General features: G+C 44.9%; 1 protein-coding gene across 5 annotated transcripts in view; it reads left to right on the forward strand.

The window, feature by feature from the left end:
* Window positions 1-22,139, forward strand: part of ANKIB1 (ankyrin repeat and IBR domain containing 1) — a 379,415-nt gene that overhangs the window by 167,641 nt on the left and 189,635 nt on the right. For all 5 annotated transcript variants that reach the window (XM_069211633.1, XM_069211632.1, XM_069211636.1 and 2 more), the window contains exons 10-11: window positions 1,714-1,802; window positions 20,317-20,447. In XM_069211633.1, the coding sequence (XP_069067734.1) occupies window positions 1,714-1,802; window positions 20,317-20,447 (220 nt within the window). The remainder of the gene's footprint in view (window positions 1-1,713; window positions 1,803-20,316; window positions 20,448-22,139) is intronic.

The following is a 22,139-nucleotide window of genomic DNA, read 5'->3' on the forward strand; positions in this document are numbered from 1 at the left end:
AGAAGGCTTACTGGATTTATTGGAAACGGGCATGTGATACCACTGGTGCATTTGTAATTAATGTTTGCTTTTGCCATGAGTTTTCTGTCAAATCTGCCTTTTCAGTGTTGAAGTGCTTTGTTTCTGTAGATGGGACAAAGTAACATAGATAAACTTGTTTGTCTCCTACTTTTAATAAAGCAACTGTCATGGACCCTGCATTTTTACCAGAACTCCTGCTGAAAACCCCTTATTCTTTTATCCGTGATGGCCAGACCACATTACTATGCATTTCATAACAGTGACCTTCCACTCCATGAGTCAGTCCCAGCACCAAAGAACATTGTGCCACCCTCCCCACTTCTCCCCGTCCATTAAATACACAGTAGCTATCGTTTGCTGACAACATACCTGTACCTTTCTTTTGTATTTGCCTATTTTGATTTCTGCAGAATGCACTAAGGGTAATGCCTTTTCATGTAACTGTCCATTAAAAATGTTTAAATATATCAGTAACTTAGCTTCGCCCCAGACGCTTGAAATATCTGTTGCTGTCAGTGTAGTGTCCTGAAAAAACTGCTGCTTTGACAATGTCTGTAAATTACATGTTCCTTCCAGAATAGCGTATGTGATGTAAGCATGAATTTTTTTGATTAGCCAATCACATCAGTGTTAGAAGTAGGCAGTTTTGTTCTGCTTATCCCTACTTATGCTGTAGGTAGTAACACTTTCCCTAACGTGTTTTTTAGTGTTCGTTCACACAAGTGATATCTATTCTCCAAAAGGCAGCGCTAAGTGTTAAAAGTAATAATTCTTACTAACAACCTTTCTTATCTGCACAGCAAACTCCACATCATAGGAGAATCTAATCTAACATGAAATAAATGAAGTTGTTCTCTGGTGATCATTTTCACTTAAAACACAACATATTAGTGTAATTCTGTTTCCTTGAACCAAAATGTTGGAGAATATCTTAGAAGTTATTAGAAAATCGCTAAATCTACATACCTTTGATAAGACTCGGAAAACATACCCCTTCAAGTATCACTTAAAATGGTAACCCTTGCTTCCTCCTATATTTATCCTCTTTGGTCGCATTTGTAAATGTCTACCTGAATCATGTAGGTTTCTGCATATTGATTATGACTTGTTGAATTAACATTCTTTATACAGTGTTAGCCCCATGTTTTAAAAATGTATGAAATATATAATACTCACCTCTTAGTCCTGATACAGAATCTATTATCCAGTGTATGTGAAAGTAAGTCACAGTCTTCAAAGTTTATTTTGGTGTAACAATAGTGCTCTACTACAAATCTTTGTATCTCTTCGTAGCTTATTTGTGGCGTTTTATACTTGTGTCCATAGCTTTTACCAGGATGATGATGTGTAAATAGTATTGAGAGGATGCTAATATTTTTATCTGAATTGTCTGCAAATGTTTGGGTTATCCTCTGTAAATACAGTATAGTTCCATGAGCCATGATATATTGGTAGAACCATCATAGTCCGAATTCTAGAGTCTGGATACATTGACTCATCTTGTTTATTTCTGAGTAGGCAAGGAGTTTCTAAAATTGCATTGCAAAAAGACTAAAGTTGGACCCTGACTCCTCTTTCAGGTCCTTAAGAAGAATTCTCCCCAGGTTCAGGCATTTTTTCAAAACATCTAATAGCCGACCTTGAAAGCTCAATTCTTAGTCTAAATTTATCCTGGCTTTTATGTTTTTCTAGGGAATGCCTTGGTGATGCTCATGAACCTTGTGACTGCCAGACATGGAAGAACTGGTTGCAGAAAGTATCAGAAATGAAACCAGAGGAACGTAAGATAATTTTTCTTTAACAAAGAAAGCATTGCATAACTAGAATAGTAAAATATGTTTGCAAACAGCAATTTTAGCAGACATTAATAGTTGTTTGTCCCAGTTTAATTAAAACATGTTAATCATAGTTTCGTAACTGCTCAAATTGTTTTTGAGCTACTAAAATTCCGTAAAGTCTGATGTACAGCAAAGCCATGTGCTTTAAACTTCATTAGTTTAGTTAAAAGACACAGATTTGGTTATAAAGATAGTGAAGGTTCAGTTATTACTTTGTTACCTTACATGTAGAAGTATTTGGCCAGCATAAATAAGGAGATTACAATCTGTTTAACTGTTCTTTAGGAAGCTCCGGAGCAGGGTCTCCAACCTTTTCTGTAAGAAGAGCTACTTATGTTCAATGGAAATGATTCCAAGCTTCTAATATTATTGTTGGTGTAGCAGTGACCACACCAGACAAGATTACAGTAGTGGCCACTATATGCAAACGGTGATCACCGTACTGCATCTGGCAGGGTTGTCAGCAGTAATGTAAAACTGACTTTGTCAATTTGGAATGCCTCTGCATGGGTAATACAGTCAACCATATATGCAATACCCCTGGCACCAAGGTACTAATATCTGTAATACATCTTCTGAGTGCCCCATGATTTAGCACACAAATACCCACTGTAAATATATTTTGTTAATTCGCATTTTTTAAAACTTTTAAACATCCAATTTATGAGTTTTGAAAATACACACATTGTTGCAACTTTGGAGTCTCAGTGTTTGTCTGCATATATTAATTCAGCCAAGCACAAGCATCTAATTTAGTAGGCGGGGCTGGGCTTACATGGAGCAGGAGAAATCACAAGATACTAGGTGGAGAAGCCTGCCCCAGAGGTTGTATCACAAAATCAGAATACCTTTTACCCACACTTCCCTTTGTATTGAAATATCTTTGGCTTTAGTGCCTTTGCTGTTGCACATAGGCGTACTACTTGCTGTTACCTCTTTGTAGTAGTTTATGTTTTCCAGCTTTGCAGCTTTTAAACATTTGCATGTTTTCAGTATTTTGTATCTAATCATTTTGTTGGTTTTCAAGAATATAACTGTGGTTGCATCACAGAGGATACGTAGGCTAAAACTTGTAATTACATCACACTTACATCATTAGAGTAACACATAACGTCTGGTGATATTGGTTCCTTTCATAGGACTGGGGTGGATTGGGTGTTGGGCCTGGGATGGAAGGGTGATAAAGGCAAAAAAGGGGTGGGGGGACCGTTGGTCCCAGCAAGGACAACACAACCTCGGAATTCCTAAGCCAGGAATGTGATGTAGGGTCTCCACGCCTCTTCAAACTGAATTACTTTCTTATGTAGTGCATGTGAGATCCTCTCCATAATTAACAACTCCAAGATTTTAAGCATCCACCTCCGGTGTTCCCACACCAGGCTAGTCTCCACAAATGTGGTGCTAACTTATCTAGCTCTGCATAGAGTAAGTGAAATGGCTTTTCCTGTCTAAGATTGCAGCAAGTATGGCTGTCAACAGACCTAGGATTGTGTATGTTGGAAATTGTGGGGTGTCACTGTTGAATATCATATTTATGTCTGCTAGCACTTCTTGCCAGTACCTTTTTAACTTGGACATGCAGTTCAGTGCCTGTACCACTACAATTCCTCCAGTAGTCTGCTGATTTTGAGGGGTTCCAATCATTAATTCATGCAGTACAAATTTGACTTTGTCATTGCTTTCCTACCTGGAGCATTTGTGGCTTATATTTGTATTCTAAAGAATATGCTGACCCTTTATTGTGTGGTAGTTTTTCTTGCCATGTTCTTTCTGCTGGATTTTTCTCGAGTGGCAAACTATGTGTGGAAAATTTGTAGATTTCAGAAAGCAACAGTTTGCCATCATCCTTTGTAATTACCTATTTCTCAAAGCCTGTGACTGGTCTACTGGCCTGTAGACCTCCCACAGCCTTTTCCCTTTTATCCAATTACTAAATCACCCTAACATACTTTTTAAAGACGTTTTTTACCATTGAGCTAGACCATATTTTGTATGTGACAGATCCTTTCAAAATCTCTCATGATACCTAGTATAAACACACATCTAAAGCTGTAATCTGCAACTCGCAGCGGGCGCTGCTAAAAAGTGTGCCATTGCTAGGTAATTGTGTTACAGTTTAAAGCTCATGAGTTCAGTTCTGAGTTGATGTAAGTTCTACAACTTATGAAGTTAGTCAGCAGATCATCCCTGCTGTATAAAAAAGTATTTGAAGCAATTTTCCTCATCGATAGTTTATGTTGTTTGTAAATACATAGACAACAAAACAATAGAAAACAATTTTTAAGAGCCTAGATGAACCGAAATCTGTTGAGACAATAAATTATTAGAAATTGAGCTTGGTTGAAAATAGTTCCAACCAGAACCTCAGAACACTTATATAAGCATACATTATAAAAACAAACACAAATAAATTGTGGACCATGAAAGGATTCCTGATTAAGGGATTTTATTTAAATATTAAAGGAGTGTACAGAGTAGTGTGGTCCTGCACATAAGCAACAAGGGTAGGTGAGGAAGGAGAAGAGGGCAGTGGTGAGAGAATTAAAAAATGAGGGCAAAAAAGTAGTAGAATGAAATAAGAAAGGATTTGGGGTAACTGAAACAGACACTAACAAAATAAACATTAGGTCCCTAAATAATAGGACATGGAAATGGAATGTGTAATGACATTAACACCTGAAAAAAAGTATATAAAAGGCAATTCCATGAACTGGCTTCTACCAATTGATAAATGTCATTTGTCTGGCCATTTTTGATTATTCACTTCTGGTGAACTGGCTTCTTAGAATTGGTATTCTGTGAATTTGTTTTTCTATGAAATCTCATGCTACCAGTTCCTTAAACTACCACACAAGTTTAGGAGTTGATAGGCATTACAAATTCAAATGTCAGCTTTCCCTATCTTATGCAGTAGAGCCTTTTAATGTTTTTTAAAAATCATCCTGTTCATGACCTTAAATCTCGAGTTGCCAATGTCTGAGATTAGCAGCGGGTCACTTTTCCAAGATTGGGTCTAAATATTTTTAATTACCTATATGATGAATGTGACGAGCACTTCTACAACTTTCTGAAAGGAAAAAAAAACAAATGTGCAAGATCTTAAGGCGCCAAATATATTCAGTCTTTTACCCAATACCTTTCAACTTACAGATAGTAGAAGTTGGAAAGAATCATGCTAACTTTGTTACTGGCATGTAGCCAAATACTTGCCAGTTATATAAAAAAAGTTGACCCCTCTATTGAAAAAGGTTGTTCATAATCCAGCTAACTTCCTCTACAGTTCTCCATTCCTTTTGATTTCTTCAGCTGGACTCATCTCTGAACATAGATTAATCTTTTCACAGACCAGACACCTGGGGACTGAGGAGCTAGTCCACAAGAGAATCGAGAAGCCTGCAAAATGTGCAGTGAGATAGCCTGGAATGCTCTGAGGCCATATAAATGGCAGAAATGTGCTGCACTAATGCTTGTACCACAGTTATATACAGAGCCATAAAAACATTAAAGCTATAATAGTCCAGGGGAATATGTGGAAACAGTGCATATTCAGACTCCACTCTCTTTTGGACACAGCCATCCCAGTAATTTGCTTTTTTAATGGGTGGAGAATGCCAGTCAAATAACCTATTAAAGATTTTATAAAAGACACATTGATTACAATTGTTAAAACATTCCACACATCCTAAAATAAGTAAGAGCATGTTTAAAGCAGGCTAAAACAGTTTGTGTACATTCTTGCATATACCATGCCTACTTTTTTTTTTTTTAAATCTGTTTTTATTTTTCAATGGAAACATTACAAACCAACATAAAGATTCAACACAGTGAAGGTTGCAGCAGAGCAGTATGTCACCAACATATAATGATGCCCGAAGGGCGCACATAGCATTGTATCATCAGGGAAGACACAACCGAACCACTGATCCCGTCCTCAATCCCCAAAAACCCATCCCACATCCCGATGAGACCAGACATTAGATAGCATAATCAAGTCAAGATAACTAAACTCCACATTCGGTCGTCACGAGTGCGAAGAAGGGAGAGTATGTGTACCCGTCCCCCGCTGCCCCATTACTACTCACAGAACCAAAGTCCTCCTTATCAGTGAATCGTTCCAACAGTGCACCCCAAGCAGCCACATCAGTGAGTGCCCTATCATCGCTGCAGGTTATGCGCATATGTTGCTCCTCCACCGCCCTCAAGTCCCACAGCCAGGCAGAAGTCACATGGGTCCGCACGCTCATCCAACCAATCGCTACTCTACGCTGGGCCAATACTAACGCTAACTGTGCCATCCTATAGACCACTACTCTACCCTGCGGCCTGCGCACCACCCCCAGGAGACAAGACAAAGGAGTGGCCTCCAATTCAAGTTCCGTAGCCTCGGAGCTCGCCGCCATCACCTCCTGCCAGAATGCAAGAACAACACTACAGGACCAAGCCATATGCAGAAATGAAGCATCAAGCTCACCACATCGAGGACAACAAGCCCCTCGACATAGGTCTATCTTATTTAGCTTACTAGGAGTGATATATACGTTCTGTGGACAAAGTTGAAATGCAAAAGTTTAAACCTGTGATTACAGGAGACCGTTCGGACCAAAGATAAGGCCGCATCATCAGCGTCCTCAATAGGCAGCCTCAAATCAACTTCGCACGCCTTACGTCCCGCGCTAATCACACCCGGTTGATTCTCCCGTAATGCCTTATAGAACCGATCGATCAAGTGCGTATCCTTGCTCCAATTAAGAAGACCATTCAAAACCGAGGAAGCCCTATGGGCCATTGGGAAACCATCCCAGATTTCGTGGGTTACACTTTCAAGTTTGGCATATTGCAGAAACTGGCCAGAGCCTAACTTGTACAGCTCCTAAGCATCAGGGAATGAAAGAAATTCACCATTAGGGTACAGATCACTGACCACCTCACAACCACCCGATCGCCAGGCCTCCATCGACATTGTCCTTACTATATCCCGAAACGGAGACAGATCCCATATCCTCAATTCCCTGTCAAAGGGGGCCCGTCGGAGCACCTGTTTAACCACCTGGTCCCAGTTCCCAGCAGTAGTCCTCACCAGATAAGGTGCAGCGGGATCAGATCTGCCCCCAGACATGACAATATGCGCCAAAGAGAGTCCATTGTACACACCAGCATACAACCTCTTTTCCAAATTATCAGCCTCTGACATCCATTTCGCGGCACACTGCAGCTGTGCTGCATAATAATAATATCTGATGTTGGGGATTGCCAGCACCCCCCCTCTAGATTATTCTGCAGGATGGATAGTGCCACCCTACTTCTCCTGCCCGCCCATACTGGGGAGATGAACAGGCTATCTAAGTGTCAAAAAAGCCGAGCAGGTAGCGGATACAAGGAGTTCTGTACCAGATAAAGGCACCGGGGCAAAAACACCATCTTTGCAACTGAGGCCCGACCCATAAGGGAAAGGGGCAACTTATTCCAGAAAGTACCCAAACGCTCCAGACCCGCTTCCACCCGCTCAACATTGTTTTCATTGTACACATCCACAGAATTAGCGCCCCAGATACCCAGGTACCTAAAGCACTCAACCTCCCAGCGCAGCCCCAGCCCAGGGAGCCCGACCAGACGAACCCCAACCAGAGACCCCAGAGGGAACATAAGTGATTTTTTCATATCGATCTTAAGACCAGATACAGCCCCGAATACCTTCATTCTTTGCAGCAGCTCCGGCACCGAGGATCCCACACATATACCAAAGCATCATCTGCATACATGGAAATTACATGCACGGCCCTACCCACCGGGGTCCCCCACTGCACCAACTCCTCATGAAGCCAAATTGCCAAGGGCTCCACAGCCAGGGCAAACGAGAGGCGAGAGCTGGCACCCCTGTTGTGTACCCCTACCGATCTCCCTGTCAGTAGATGTCTCTCCCCCAACATGCACACGAGCTGTCGGGGCAGTGTACAGTAGTCGAACCAAGCGCAAAAGCCAGAGCCAAAACCCATTCCCCGCAGCACATCCAATAAATATTCCCACTCAACGTTGTCAAACGCTTTCTCCAAATCAAGAGACACCTGCACCATTTCCGACTCATTCCCTTATTTTCATGCAGAACATGTGCCAATCAACTTAGATTAAAGGACGTAATACGACCTGGTATGAATCCACATTGGTCTTAGTGCACCAGGCCCCAAATCACTCCCATAAGCCAAGTGGCAAAGATCTTAGAGAGTATCTTGATATCACTGTTCAACATGGATAGCGGTTGATACGAAGATGGATCTGCAGCATCCCCCCCGGCTTAAGCAAAAAACACTCTGTACCTTGGCGCATGGTGTCTGGTAACTTACCACACCCCCGCGCCTCCTCAAGCACCTCCAACAGTTTCTCCCCAAGTGTGGAGGAAAAAGCCTGATACAACTCCACAGGAAAACCGTCACTACCAGGAGATTTAGATTTTGCCATTGCTGTCACTGCCTCTCCCACTTCTTCTACCGTGATCAGGAGTTCAAGCGCGTCCCTACTGTCTGGGTCCAACCTCGGCAACTGCAGCTGCCACAGAAACTGCTCCACACCCCCTTTCGATGATACGGTGCCAGCCTTAGATACCTTTTGAAACTGGGACTCCAACTCCCTTAGAATGTCCCTACGCCCCGTGAGGAGTACGCCCTCAGTATTCCTTATGCCCACTATAGGCAGAGCCTCCACCTTCCGTTTCAGAATCCATGCTAGGAGTTTGCATGACTTGTCACCTTTGCGGTGCAACCCCTGCCTATACCCTCTCAAATGTGTTCTACTTAGTGTGTCCCAACATGCATTCACCTCCTTGTGCAACCTGAGCTCCTCCCGCTTGGCTGCGCTCGATTCGGGCGGCCACCGCTGTACCTCCCCAATGTCACCTCTAGGGCCGTAAGGTCCTGCTCCAACTGTCTGCGCACCCCCCCACCATGCTTCTATATTCCCAACGAAGGACGGCCTTCATAGCCTTCCATTCCAAGCCGCGATACGCAGTCGTGTTCCAATTTAAGTCCAGGTACTGTTTTATGGCGGTGCCTACTCGTTCTCAACATCCCTGATCAGTCAACAAGTCCGTAGGCATATGGCAACCTCAAGCCGATGGGGGACTGTCTCACCGCACTGCAACTGGAGCCGAACCGGTGCGTGATCTGACAAAAACTGACACAGATGAGTAACATCCAGGACCTGTGAACCGTCGCGGCCACCCAACAGAGACCTGTTCAGTCGAGAATAAGTATCATGTGTTCTAGAATGACAAGTGTATTGCTTACCGTCCGGGTGTCGTTCCCTCCAACCATCCCAGAGACCCAAATGCACCATCACATCTCTGAGATTGTACCATTAAGGGTTTAGTTCCCAACTTCATCGGGTAGCGATCCAACCCCCCATTTATCACACAGTTATAGTCCCCCGCCCAAACTAAGGGCTTATCCAAGCTGTCCCCCAAGATCTCCGGTGTTCTAGAGTAGAAGACAGAATCATCGGTGTTGGAAGTATATATATTAAGGATCCAACATGCCCTCCACCAGAACATAGCGACCCTCCACATCCACCTCACTGTACGCATGGGTAAAGGGAACCCCGGGGGCCACCCACACAGATACCCCTCGTGCATAGGAAGAAAAGGAGGACGAAAACATCTGTCCCTGCCACTCAGGGAGTTCGGATCCTCTGGGTTTGCGCCTGTTCCCAATATGTCCACCTCTTGGAAGCTCCAAACTCTACTAGCCGTTATAGCACAGAGTTAAAGAATGGCCAAGTGGGGGAAGGGATTTTAGGTTGGGAACAGCGTGGAAGGAGATCTGTGGAATAAAAGTTAAGAACACAATAATCAGATTATGCACTTTGACTTTCATAAGCTATGGACTGATAACATGAATGATCAAGAGCCTTCATACATAATAACCTTATTAGCTGTGAGTACCTGGAAAATAAACAAGGACTTTGCAAACTTTCATATGAGAGTTTCTTTTGAATACAATCTGAGGCTCAGAACCTTGAACTAAATCAAGTTATACTTTGAATAGAAACTACTTAATAAAAGTGATCAATAAACATATTAGTTTTCAGGAATAATCTGTGTGAGGTTCATGAATGACACTGCAAAGGCACATTATAACAGGAATCCATGAACACATTGTTTTTTTGGAATAAACTGTGATAAGCTCATGAATGATACTGCAAAGATACACTTTGTCTAGATCTTGAAGATTCAATTGCTTACAACTTATTATACACTTTAAATATCAAAAATGTGCATCAAGATTTCAATGTCTAGAATTGATTGCACTTTCCGCCGATATGAAGCACAAGGGTTAAATGCTAAGAATGACTTTCACACTCTGTCATTGATTCAACCATCAGGATCCAAATGTCAAAATACGATCGCGCACTCTGCCGATCCGAACTGTGAAAGTTAAATGCCAACAATGAATTGCGCACACCGCTGCCGATTCAACCACCAAGGTTTAAATGCCAGGATACGATTGCGCACTCTGCCGATCCGAACTGTGAAAGTTAAAGGCCAAGAATGAATCGTGCACACTGTTGCCGAATCAACCATCAAGGTTTAAATGCCAGAATACAATCACGCACACTGCCGTTCTCAACTGTGAAAGTTAAGTGCCAAGAATGAACTGAGCACACTATTGCCGATTCAACCATCAAGAATTAAATGCCAAGATACGATCGCGCACACTGCCGATCCGAACTGCATGAGATAAATGCCAAGAATGAATGAATCGAGCACTCTGTTGCCGATTCAACCATCAAGAGTTAAATGCCAAGATACGATCACGCACACAGCCAATCCGAACTACAGGAGTTAAATGCCAAGAAAACCATTGCACATGCGATGTAACCAAAAGGCCCAAAACTCGAGTATTTCTGAAAATGGAGTTGGGGGCCTAACCCGACCTCCACCTTACCGCCCTGCTTGAAGATCACCAAGGAAATTAAGACTGGGCCTGGAAATCCTAGGTAGGCCTTCGGAACAGGAGCTCAAGAAAATGCTGCTGCTCTGTACCGGGACCTTTGAATAGTGAGCATGTGGATCTGGGCTGGGTCCCTTAAATAGACCCAGGCCCCGCCCACGTGCCACACCCAGCCAGGCTGCAGAAAGGGATTCTAGAAAGGCTTAGAATAGGGACCACACCCTAACCACTACTTGTAATACTGCAGCAAAGCCTTCAAAATGAGCAATACATAGCAAACATCATTAATGATGTTTCAACATGAATCTCTGCAATGCAAAAGGTTAACATACTGCATTAATACATAATGCATGAATTATTACATTTCACAAGAGTTAGTTTATTGCATTACGTCGCCCGTAGAGCACGCACTGTCCTGGTGTTGACACTTCTTAGCCAATTTATGCGCTTCATCATCTGTCATATGAGTCTCCTGAAGACAAGCAATATGAACCTTGTGCCTACGAAGGAAAGAGTGCACCCTATAGCGTTTTGTATAACTTTTCAAGCCCCGGACATTCCATGTCAGCATATTAATAAGACGACCCATGTCAGTAGGGAAGGATGCAACCACCCACAGGACACAACCCACTGTGCATTACCCCACCATGACGACACTGAGAAGGACAACCTGCACACCCCTTCTAATACCCACACTGTTGAATAAACTGTAAACATGAACATAAACATACCCCCCACCACCCCCAACCCACCCCGGAAAAACAGTAAAACAACCAAAATAGACCATACTGTAAGTCCAGTCCGTGAATGCTGCCAGGACCGCAGCCTAAACCCCACCCTACCACAACAAATGGCCTACCACAACTGTGGAGTGAGCCCACACCAGATCACGATATATCCTGTACCCCCCCCGAACCTGAGAACTAAAGCACCAATAGTGCCCCGGAGGACCAGGCCCGGTTCAGGCCCACATCATTTCCCCAGGATCAACAACAAACAGCACACAGCAAGAACAGCAGTCAGGTAATCTCGGCACCCTCACCCGCCTCCAAGTTCCGCTCCGAAGCTGTGCCCCCATCCGAGTCTGCAGTCACCACCGCCATTGTTCCATCTTGCTGTATCTCAACCCTGTGGCAAGACTCTGCCAACCGCCCTGAACCATGTGATCTCCAGTCTGGGCTTTCCAAGCTAGAGGCCCATCGAGCGGTGCCTCCAGATCCCTCTGGTCTACCAGGGGCCACCTTGTCCCACATCTCCAGTCAACGCCACACCTCCTCAGGTCGCTCAAAAAAGTGTGATTTGCCACCCAACAAAACCTTCAATTAGGCCAGATACAGGAGCATGTATCTGATGTTCATGGCTCGGAGCTTCGCCTTGACCTCCACGAATCCTTTACGAGAGTTCTGCACCTTATTAGTGTAATCAGGATAAATTGAGATCTTGCAGTTCTCGTATATCGCCTTATCCGAGTCCCATGCAGTGCGCAGGATACAGTCCAGGTCCTTATAGTTAAGCAAGCGTGCAATAATGGCCCTAGGAGGCGCACCATGCCGCGGAGGCGCAACAAGGGCCCGATGAGCACGCTCCACCCCAAAAACTCTGGATAGCCCTGTCAGCTGCAACACGTCCTTGATCCAGTTCTCCACAAAGGATTACACAGCAGACCCCTCTGCACGCTCCGTAAAGTCCAGCAACCTGACATTGTTCCGCCGTGACTTCCCTTCCGCGTCCTCCAGCCTCGCCTCCAGCCATCCCACAGTAGATGTGGCTTGCGCCAGTTGCGTCGCAGTGTCCCCACCTTGTACCTTAGCTCCGCAATAGAACCCTCCGCCTCCTTCACCTTATCGAACACCTTCCAAAGGTCCACTCTCAGCAGATTGACCTCCACCGCGACTGTCTCAATTTTGCCCTTCAGTGGCACCCGGGAACCCTGAATGGCCGCAAGTAGCTCCACTCGCGATGGCTCACCAGCACTCAGAGGCGCACCTGCTGCATCTCCACTCACCTTCAATCCCGTTGTCCGCTACGGGAGAGCCACACGGGTAGTATACTGTTCCATAGTGTTGCCCTGTGAAGCATCCGCCCGTTTGTGGCGCCCCATGTAACTCCACACAGGGCCCAAATGCACTGGCCGAGTCCACACAACAAAGCACCCCAAAAACAGTTGTTGCAGTACTCCACTCCTTAAGAATTCCGTGTCCAGCCAGGCAGGAAGATCAGATGGCCGCCAGTCTCACCAGCAGATGCGAAGCAAATAGGCAACACGCACCAGCAAGGTCAGTGCAGGGACCACAGCACACTGGAGGCCATGAAGAGTGAAGAAACAGCTAGGTTGTTAAAGAATACCTCCAGGCGTTCTCTCCACGAAACTCGCCACCCATCAACGTAGTTCCGCAAGCCCAGATGCCCAGGATGGCAGCCCGTCACACCAGGGCCTCAGGGGGACACAGCAGCACACCTCCCAGCTCGTAAAGCTGTCCCCTGAGCCCGCAGCCACCAGAGTCCAGCAGGCTCAGCGGCACGACAAGCCTCTCGGCCCACAGGCCAGCCCGGAAGCAAGCCCAGAAAGCAGGCCTCTCGTCCGGGCCCCGATCCCTAAGGCGCCGCCACCACCAATAGGCTGCCCCCCCAGCCACGGGCCCTCTGACCCTCCTGCACTGGCGGCGGGTGCAGCCTCTTGTATACCTTGGGGGGGGCATCCACACCTCTCCAGCTGCCTCTCCCCCCACGACTACTCAGGGCACTCCCAATACAGGTAAGGGGCCGCACGGCCCAAACAGCTCCGTCGCGGCCCGGCAAGATCGCGTGGGTACCGCCTCCGCATCGTCGGACCCTGGAAAAGGAGTTCCCGAGATGCTGTAGCCCACCAACCATCGACCCGATCCAAGAGATCGGCTCTCCCAGCCCGGGGGCGCCGCAGGATCACGGCAGGATTTCGCCGAGGACGGGAGCGCACTAGAAGCGTGTCCCGTCGGCCATGTTCCTTGGCCAATCCCCCCACCAGGCCTACTTTAATCTATTATTAAATATTTCCTATTTCTCACTGTACAGTCAGTAAAACTCAGTATGGCCACACATTTACGAAGAGAGTCCAATAATTGAAGGGATATTAATCCTGGTTTCCTTTCTGTAAAATTTAGTAAAAATAGTTGTTCGATGGCATCTGTCGCTGTAGATACACATGTTCTGCACAGCTCGCCATCTGGTGTTGGGTCGGAGTGTTACAAGTTGTTTTTCTTCGAAGAAGTGTTTTCGAGTCACGGGACCGAGTGACTCCTCCTTCTGTGCTCATTGCGCATGGGCGTCGACTCCATCTTCGATTGTTTTCTTTCCGCCATCGGGTTCGGACGTGTTCCTGTCGCTCCGAGTTTCGGAACGGAAAGATAGCTGAAAACGGAAGATTTTCGACGGTATCGTTGCGATCCGGTTCGAGATAAACACATACGACGACGCATTGAACATCGAAGCGCTTCGGTGCCCTTCGGGGTAGATTTCGGCACACCGTTGGGGCCTAGTCGGCCCGACCGCGTGGAGAACAACGCCGATGGAACGGACCCCGTTTCGATTCTGCCCTGAATGCCACAACAAATATCCTTATACGGACCAACACTCGGTCTGTAACCTGTGCCTGTCACCCGAGCACAGCGAAGAATCCTGTGAGGCCTGTCGGGCGTTCCGGTCCCGAAAAACTCTGCGCGACCGTCGAGCGAGAAGACTGCAGATGGCGTCCACGCCAAAGGAGCATCGACAGTTCGAGACAGAAGAGGAACAGGAGGAATCCTTTTCCATCCAGGATTCAGACTCCGACGAACTCGACAATACAAAAACTGTGAGTAAGACGTCGAGATCAGAACTTAAAAAAGGCAAAAAGGCCCAGGGGACGCCACTGCCAACCGGCCATGGCTCAACCCAAATTCCCGGTGACCAACAATCGGCACCGAAAAAGGCCCATTCAGTGTCGAGATCGTCCGACTCCGGTCGAGACACCGGCACGCAGCCTCCTCGGGACCGAGAGAGTGCTAAAGAGAAGCATCGACACCGAGAGTTCGGTGTTGACACGGATCGACGCCGAAACAGTGGCGCCGAAGACCATAGAGGCCAAGATTTTTCGGCACAAAAGAAGAGGAAGGTTACCTCGGAGCCGAAAAGACAAACAACAGGGTTTTCGGAGCCGAAAAAAGCACCAACAGACCCAGTTTCAGGCTCCTATACTGAAGAACATTCTATGTCTTCACAAATGAAAAAACACAGATTCGAACAGGAACTGCAATCCACTGAAGTGGATCACACGCAAAAGCGTATCTTTATTCAGCAGGGGACAGGGAATATCAGTACCCTTCCACCTGTCAAAAGAAAGAGAACACTTCAGTTTATAGCACTAGAGGCTCCTCAGCAACAAACAGCAAAGAAGGTAACACCTCCTCCCTCGCCTCCACCTGTAACTCCGGCTTCGCCAACTTACACCCCGTCACATTCGCCAGCTCACACCGCCATGAGCCACGAAGGCCAAGATCAAGACGCGTGGGACTTGTACGATGCACCAGTGTCTGATAACAGCCCAGACACATACCCAACTAGGCCATCACCACCTGAGGACAGCACAGCCTATTCACAAGTGGTGGCTAGAGCAGCACAGTTCCATAATGTGGAACTACACTCTGAACAAGTAGAGGATGACTTTTTATTTAACACCCTCTCCTCCACCCACAGCTCCTACCAAAGCCTGCCTATGCTCCCAGGCATGCTACGCCATGCAAAGGAGATCTTCAAGGAGCCAGTTAAAAGTAGGGCAGTAACGCCTAGAGTGGACAAAAAGTATAAGGCGCCTCCTACGGACCCTGTATTCATCACCTCTCAGCTGCCACCAGATTCTGTGGTGGTAGGGGCTGCCAGAAAACGGGCAAATTCACACACTTCTGGGGATGCACCTCCCCCAGATAAAGAAAGCAGAAAGTTCGATGCAGCCGGGAAGAGGGTCGCTGTCCAAGCAGCAAACCAGTGGCGCATCGCAAACTCACAAGCGCTGCTAGCGCGATACGACAGAGCCCACTGGGATGAGATGCAGCATCTCATTGAACATCTCCCAAAAGATCTACAAAAAAGAGCAAAACAGGTTGTTGAGGAGGGTCAAAACATTTCCAACAATCAAATACGCTCCTCTATGGATGCAGCAGACACAGCCGCAAGGACCATTAATACGTCGGTTACCATCCGTAGGCACGCATGGCTCGGAACGTCTGGATTCAAGCCAGAAATTCAGCAGGCAGTACTTAACATGCCAGTAAACGAAAAACTTCTGTTCGGTCCGGAGGTCGACACAGCCATAGAAAAGCTCAAAAAGGACACTGACACTGCCAAGGCCATGGGCGCACTCTACTCCCCGCAGAGCAGAGGATCTTATACCACCTTCCGCAAAACACCTTTTAGAGGAGGGTTTCGGGGTCAGGCCACACAAGCTAGTACCTCACAGTCCGCACCGTCCACCTACCAGGGACAGTACAGGGGAGGCTTTCGGGGCCAGTATAGAGGAGGGCAATTCCCTAGAAATAGAGGAAGATTTCAAAGCCCCAAAACCACTACCAACAAGCAGTGACTCACACGTCACTCACCCCCCCCCACACAACACCAGTGGGGGGAAGGATAGGTCAATATTACGAAGCATGGGAGGAAATAACTACAGACACATGGGTCCTAGCAATTATCCAACATGGTTATTGCATAGAATTCCTGCAATTCCCTCCAGACATACCACCAAAATCACAAAATTTATCAAAACACCATTCACAGCTTCTAGAGATAGAAGTTCAAGCACTACTGCAAAAAAATGCAATAGAATTAGTACCAAGCACACAAATAAACACAGGAGTTTATTCTCTGTACTTCTTGATACCAAAAAAGGACAAAACACTGAGACCAATTCTAGACCTCAGAGTAGTAAACACATTCATCAAATCAGACCATTTTCACATGGTCACACTACAAGAAGTGTTACCATTGCTCAAAAAACACAACTACATGACAACCCTAGACCTCAAAGACGCATATTTCCATATACCAATACATCAATCACACAGAAAATATCTAAGGTTTGTATTCAAAGGAATACATTACCAATTCAAAGTATTGCCTTTTGGTTTAACAACCGCTCCCAGAGTATTCACAAAATGCCTAGCAGTAGTCGCTGCACACATCAGAAGGCAGCAAATACATGTATTCCCGTATCTAGATGACTGGCTAATCAAAACCAGTTCGCTCACACAATGCTCAAACCACACAAATGAAGTCATACAAACCCTCTACAAACTAGGGTTCACCGTCAACTTTGCAAAATCCAACATTCAGCCAAGCAAAGTACAGCAATATCTAGGAGCCATATTAGACACGACAAAAGGAGTAGCAACGCCAACTCCACAAAGAATTCACAATTTCAACAGAGTCATTCAACACATGTCTCCAAATCAAACAATACAAGCAAGAACAATACTACAGCTCCTAGGCATGATGTCCTCATGCATAGCCATTGTCCCAAACGCAAGACTGCACATGAGGCCCTTACAACAGTGCCTAGCCTCACAGTGGTCTCAAGCACAGGGTCACCTTCTAGATCTGGTGTTAATAGACCGCCAAACTTACCTCTCGCTTCTATGGTGGAACAGTATAAATTTAAACAAAGGGCGGCCTTTCCAAGACCCAGTGCCACAGTACGTAATAACAACAGATGCTTCCATGACAGGGTGGGGAGCACATCTCAATCAACACAACATAAGAGGACAATGGAACATACATCAAACAAAACTGCATATAAATCATCTAGAATTATTAGCAGTTTTTCAAGCACTAAAAGCTTTCCAACCAATCATAACCCACAAATACATCCTTGTCAAAACAGACAACATGACAACGATGTATTATCTAAACAAACAAGGAGGAACACATTCAACGCAGTTAAGCTTATTAGCTCAAAACATATGGAAGTGGGCAATCCACCATCAAATTCGCCTAATAGCACAGTTTATTCCAGGGATCCAGAATCAACTGGCAGACAATCTCTCGAGATCACCAGCAAGTCCACGAATGGGAAATCCACCCACAAATTCTGAACACCTACTTCACACTCTGGGGAACACCTCAAATAGACTTATTTGCAACAAAAGAGAACGCAAAATGCCAAAACTTCGCGTCCAGATACCCACACAAGCAATCCCAAGGCAATGCCCTATGGATGAACTGGTCAGGAATATTTGCTTACGCTTTTCCTCCTCTCCCTCTCCTTCCTTATCTAGTAAACAAATTGAGTCAAAACAAACTCAAACTCATTTTAATAGCACCAACGTGGGCAAGACAACCCTGGTACACAACACTGCTAGATCTTTCTGTAGTACCCCACATCAAACTGCCCAACAAACCAGATCTGTTAACGCAACACAACCAACAGATCAGACACCCAGATCCAGCATCGCTGAATCTAGCAATCTGGCTCCTGAAATCCTAGAATTCGGACACTTACAACTTAGCCAAGAGTGTATGGAAGTCATAAAGCAGGCCAGAAGGCCATCCACTAGACACTGCTACGCAAGTAAGTGGAAAAGATTTGTTTGTTACTGCCATCATAATCAGATACAACCACTAGACGCAACTCCAAAACATATAGTAAATTACTTGCTCCATTTACAAAAAGCAAAGCTAGCCTTCTCTTCTATTAAAATACACCTTGCAGCAATATCTGCATACCTGCAGACTACCTATTCAACTTCCTTGTATAGGATACCAGTCATCAAAGCATTCATAGAAGGTCTTAAAAGAATTATACCACCAAGAACACCACCTGTTCCTTCATGGAACCTAAACGTGGTCCTAACAAGACTCATGGGCCCACCTTTCGAACCCATGCACTCTTGCGGAATACAATTCCTAACCTGGAAAGTTGCCTTTCTCATCGCCATTACATCTTTAAGAAGAGTAAGTGAAATTCAAGCGTTCACAACACAAGAACCTTTTATACAAATACATAAAAATAAGGTCGTCCTACGACCTAATCCAAAATTTTTACCAAAAGTTATTTCACCGTTCCATCTAAATCAAACGGTAGAACTACCAGTCTTTTTCCCACAGCCAGATTCTGTGGCTGAAAGAGCACTACATACATTAGATGTCAAAAGAGCATTAATGTACTACATTGACAGAACAAAGAACATCAGAAAGACTAAACAGCTATTTATTGCATTCCAAAAACCTCATGCAGGTAACCCAATATCAAAACAAGGTATAGCCAGATGGATAGTTAAATGCATCCAAATCTGCTACCTTAAAGCAAAAAGACAACTGCCCATTACTCCCAGGGCACATTCAACAAGGAAAAAAGGTGCTTCAATGGCCTTTTTAGGAAACATCCCAATGCATGAAATATGTAAGGCAGCCACATGGTCTACGCCTCACACATTCACCAAACACTACTGTATAGATGTGCTATCCGCACAACAAGCTACAGTAGGTCAAGCTGTATTAAGAACTCTATTTCAGACAACTTCTACTCCTACAGGCTAAACCACCGCTTATGGGGAAATAACTGCTTACTAGTCTATGCAGAACATGTGTATCTACAGCGACAGATGCCATCGAACTGAAAATGTCACTTACCCAGTGTACATCTGTTCGTGGCATCAGTCGCTGAGATTCACATGTGCCCACCCACCTCCCCGGAAGCCTGTAGCAGTTCAGAAGTTACCTTCAATTTTGTACATTTGTATATATATTATTTAAACCTTTAATAGGTACATACTTACACATTTCATTGCGCGGGCACTATTACTATAGTACAACTCCTACCTCACCCTCTGCGGGGAAAACAATCGAAGATGGAGTCGACGCCCATGCGCAATGAGCACAGAAGGAGGAGTCACTCGGTCCCGTGACTCGAAAACACTTCTTCGAAGAAAAACAACTTGTAACACTCCGACCCAACACCAGATGGCGAGCTGTGCAGAACATGTGAATCTCAGCGACTGATGCCACGAACAGATGTACACTGGGTAAGTGACATTTTCATTATAAAACATGCTCTAGGATTTTTAATAAAAATTACAAAAAATAATGAAGTGCGAGAATGCAACACTTTGAAAAGTTGATGTCTTAAATTACAGAGCTATAATTGCACAATAGTTTTGAAATGTTAGCACTTTAACAACATGCCACAAGGCATGGTATGTACCAGTGCATTGTTCTTGGTGATTTAAGATTTCCGTACAATTGAGAGTTGAGTTCTAGTATTACCTGTGTATGCATTAGTTGTTTCTATATAGTGCAGTGAGTAACGCAATACTACCAAGTGACCTAAATCTCTTGTGTGTCACATTTAGAAATTACATTCTAAAACCATTTTGCCAAATGATGTTGGCACAGAAGGTAGACTTATCAGAATGTATCCCATTGACACACGGCATGGAACCACTGGGCATCTACCTGGTTGTGTTTGTACCTGTTAAGACAGTACTGATTCACTTCTGTTTAACTAACTATAGTTGCAGGTGTTAATGAAGCTTTTGAAGATGCTGCAAACTGTTTGTGGTTACTATCAAACTCAAAACCGTGCGCCAATTGTAAATCTCCAATTCAGAAGAATGAGGGCTGCAACCATATGCAATGTGCAAAGGTAAGACATTGCCAAATGTTTAGGGTGTTTTAACTTTCCAAAATGTTTTATGGTCCATAATTACCATGTATGCTGTAGGGAGTTCAATGAACATATTTCTGAGTTATGGTAAAAAAAAAAAAGACCCTGGATGTTTTTTGCAGATTTATTTTTCTTCCTGTGCTTATCCTCAGTGATTTGAATGAATTTTGCTTCATCTTATACATTTTGTGATTTGCCTTAATTGTGTTCGAATGTACCCTATATTATGTAGATCACTGCATAAAATGTCACTCTCCATTATGGTTCCAGAAAGCCATTAGCCCTTTGTATTTATCTATTGTTGTTGTTATCTTTAGCAAATAGCCATTCAGAGTCCTGGGATTAAATATATTTTGTATAGCAATCATAATCTATTTTTTGTTGCATATCTGAGTGTAAGCATAAAATCTACTTTAGTGATTTCTTTTATTGAGCTGATATGAATACATTGGAAACTTAGGTAATTGACTTAGAACTGTATTTTATGAAGCACTTAGTAGCATTGTGGTGGAAAGGATAATTCTACCACAGTGCCTTGTAGAAAAACATAATTCTGGTGTACCTTCGCTTCTGCATTTTCTTGTGAACCTTTCTACAACCATCTGCTAATGATACCTCCTTCAGGTAATTAAAACTTTAGGAAAATACATGATTTGTACCTCACTAAGCAAGAGGGACTGTACTGCTGTTATCACTGTATTCTCTTTTCACCTTGTTGGGACTAATTTAGATCAATTAATGGTAAATGTGGAACAGTTGAATGAACACATATCGTGTGCAAAGTTTTCAGTATCTGATAATGCACATTTTATCCCACAAGTTTATTCCAAAGAAGTTAAAAGCGCATCATATTTCGAGAATTTACATGTCTCTAGTCATTATGTGATCATTGGATTTTATTCCTCCTAAAAATAATGGACCTGGTGACCTTCATTTGTAAATAAACAATGTTGTGTGTGGCCAAGATGGTGGCTAGCTAAGAGCAATTCTTCGGCGCTCCTCCACCTGAAAGCATCAGCCACCAGCATTGGCTCTTAGTGAGAGAGCTGCCTCCTGACAATAGCTGGCGGTACACGTCAGCAGGGTGACAGCGCAGCAGAGACTAAAGACCCCAGGTGAAGTAGAAGGCAGGCAGAGAGGATGGTGTAGCCTACAGGCATACCTAAGATGATGACACCCACGGGGTTGCGCAAGTGCTGCAGAGGTGTAGGACTTGGGCAAAAGTCGCTGTCGCCTCCAGAGAGATGTTCCCACAGCTGACCCCATTGGAGATGAGAAGGCACAAGGCTGAGCCTTCCCTGATTGCTGCAGCCCGCGCCTACGTATCAGTGTCTCCTGCACTGGAGGTGAATAGGAGGGGGGACTGGTGAGGGGTATGACAAGGCATGTCCTGTTCCTAGTTCCCTCCGGAAGCGGTGTACAACTCTTGACTCCAGCTGCGGAGGGTGGTGCCCATGTTGTGGGTGTCTCCTTTGCCCTTGATGGTTCCAGGGCTGAGATGACTTTGCCCTCCAGCTGATGGGTGGGAGGGGCCCACAGATGAAGCTGTGGACCCAGGGGGCACAGACGCACAGTGTAGAGGTGAGCAGCCACAAAGAGTGTCTACTGTGGGGCTCGCAAAAAGAGCATGGTGCACCCTACCAGCGCATTATTGGTGTACCTGGGGCCCCC

Source organism: Pleurodeles waltl, chromosome 10 (genome assembly GCF_031143425.1).
Source record: "Pleurodeles waltl isolate 20211129_DDA chromosome 10, aPleWal1.hap1.20221129, whole genome shotgun sequence".
In the NCBI taxonomy this organism is placed as follows: Eukaryota; Metazoa; Chordata; class Amphibia; order Caudata; family Salamandridae; genus Pleurodeles; species Pleurodeles waltl.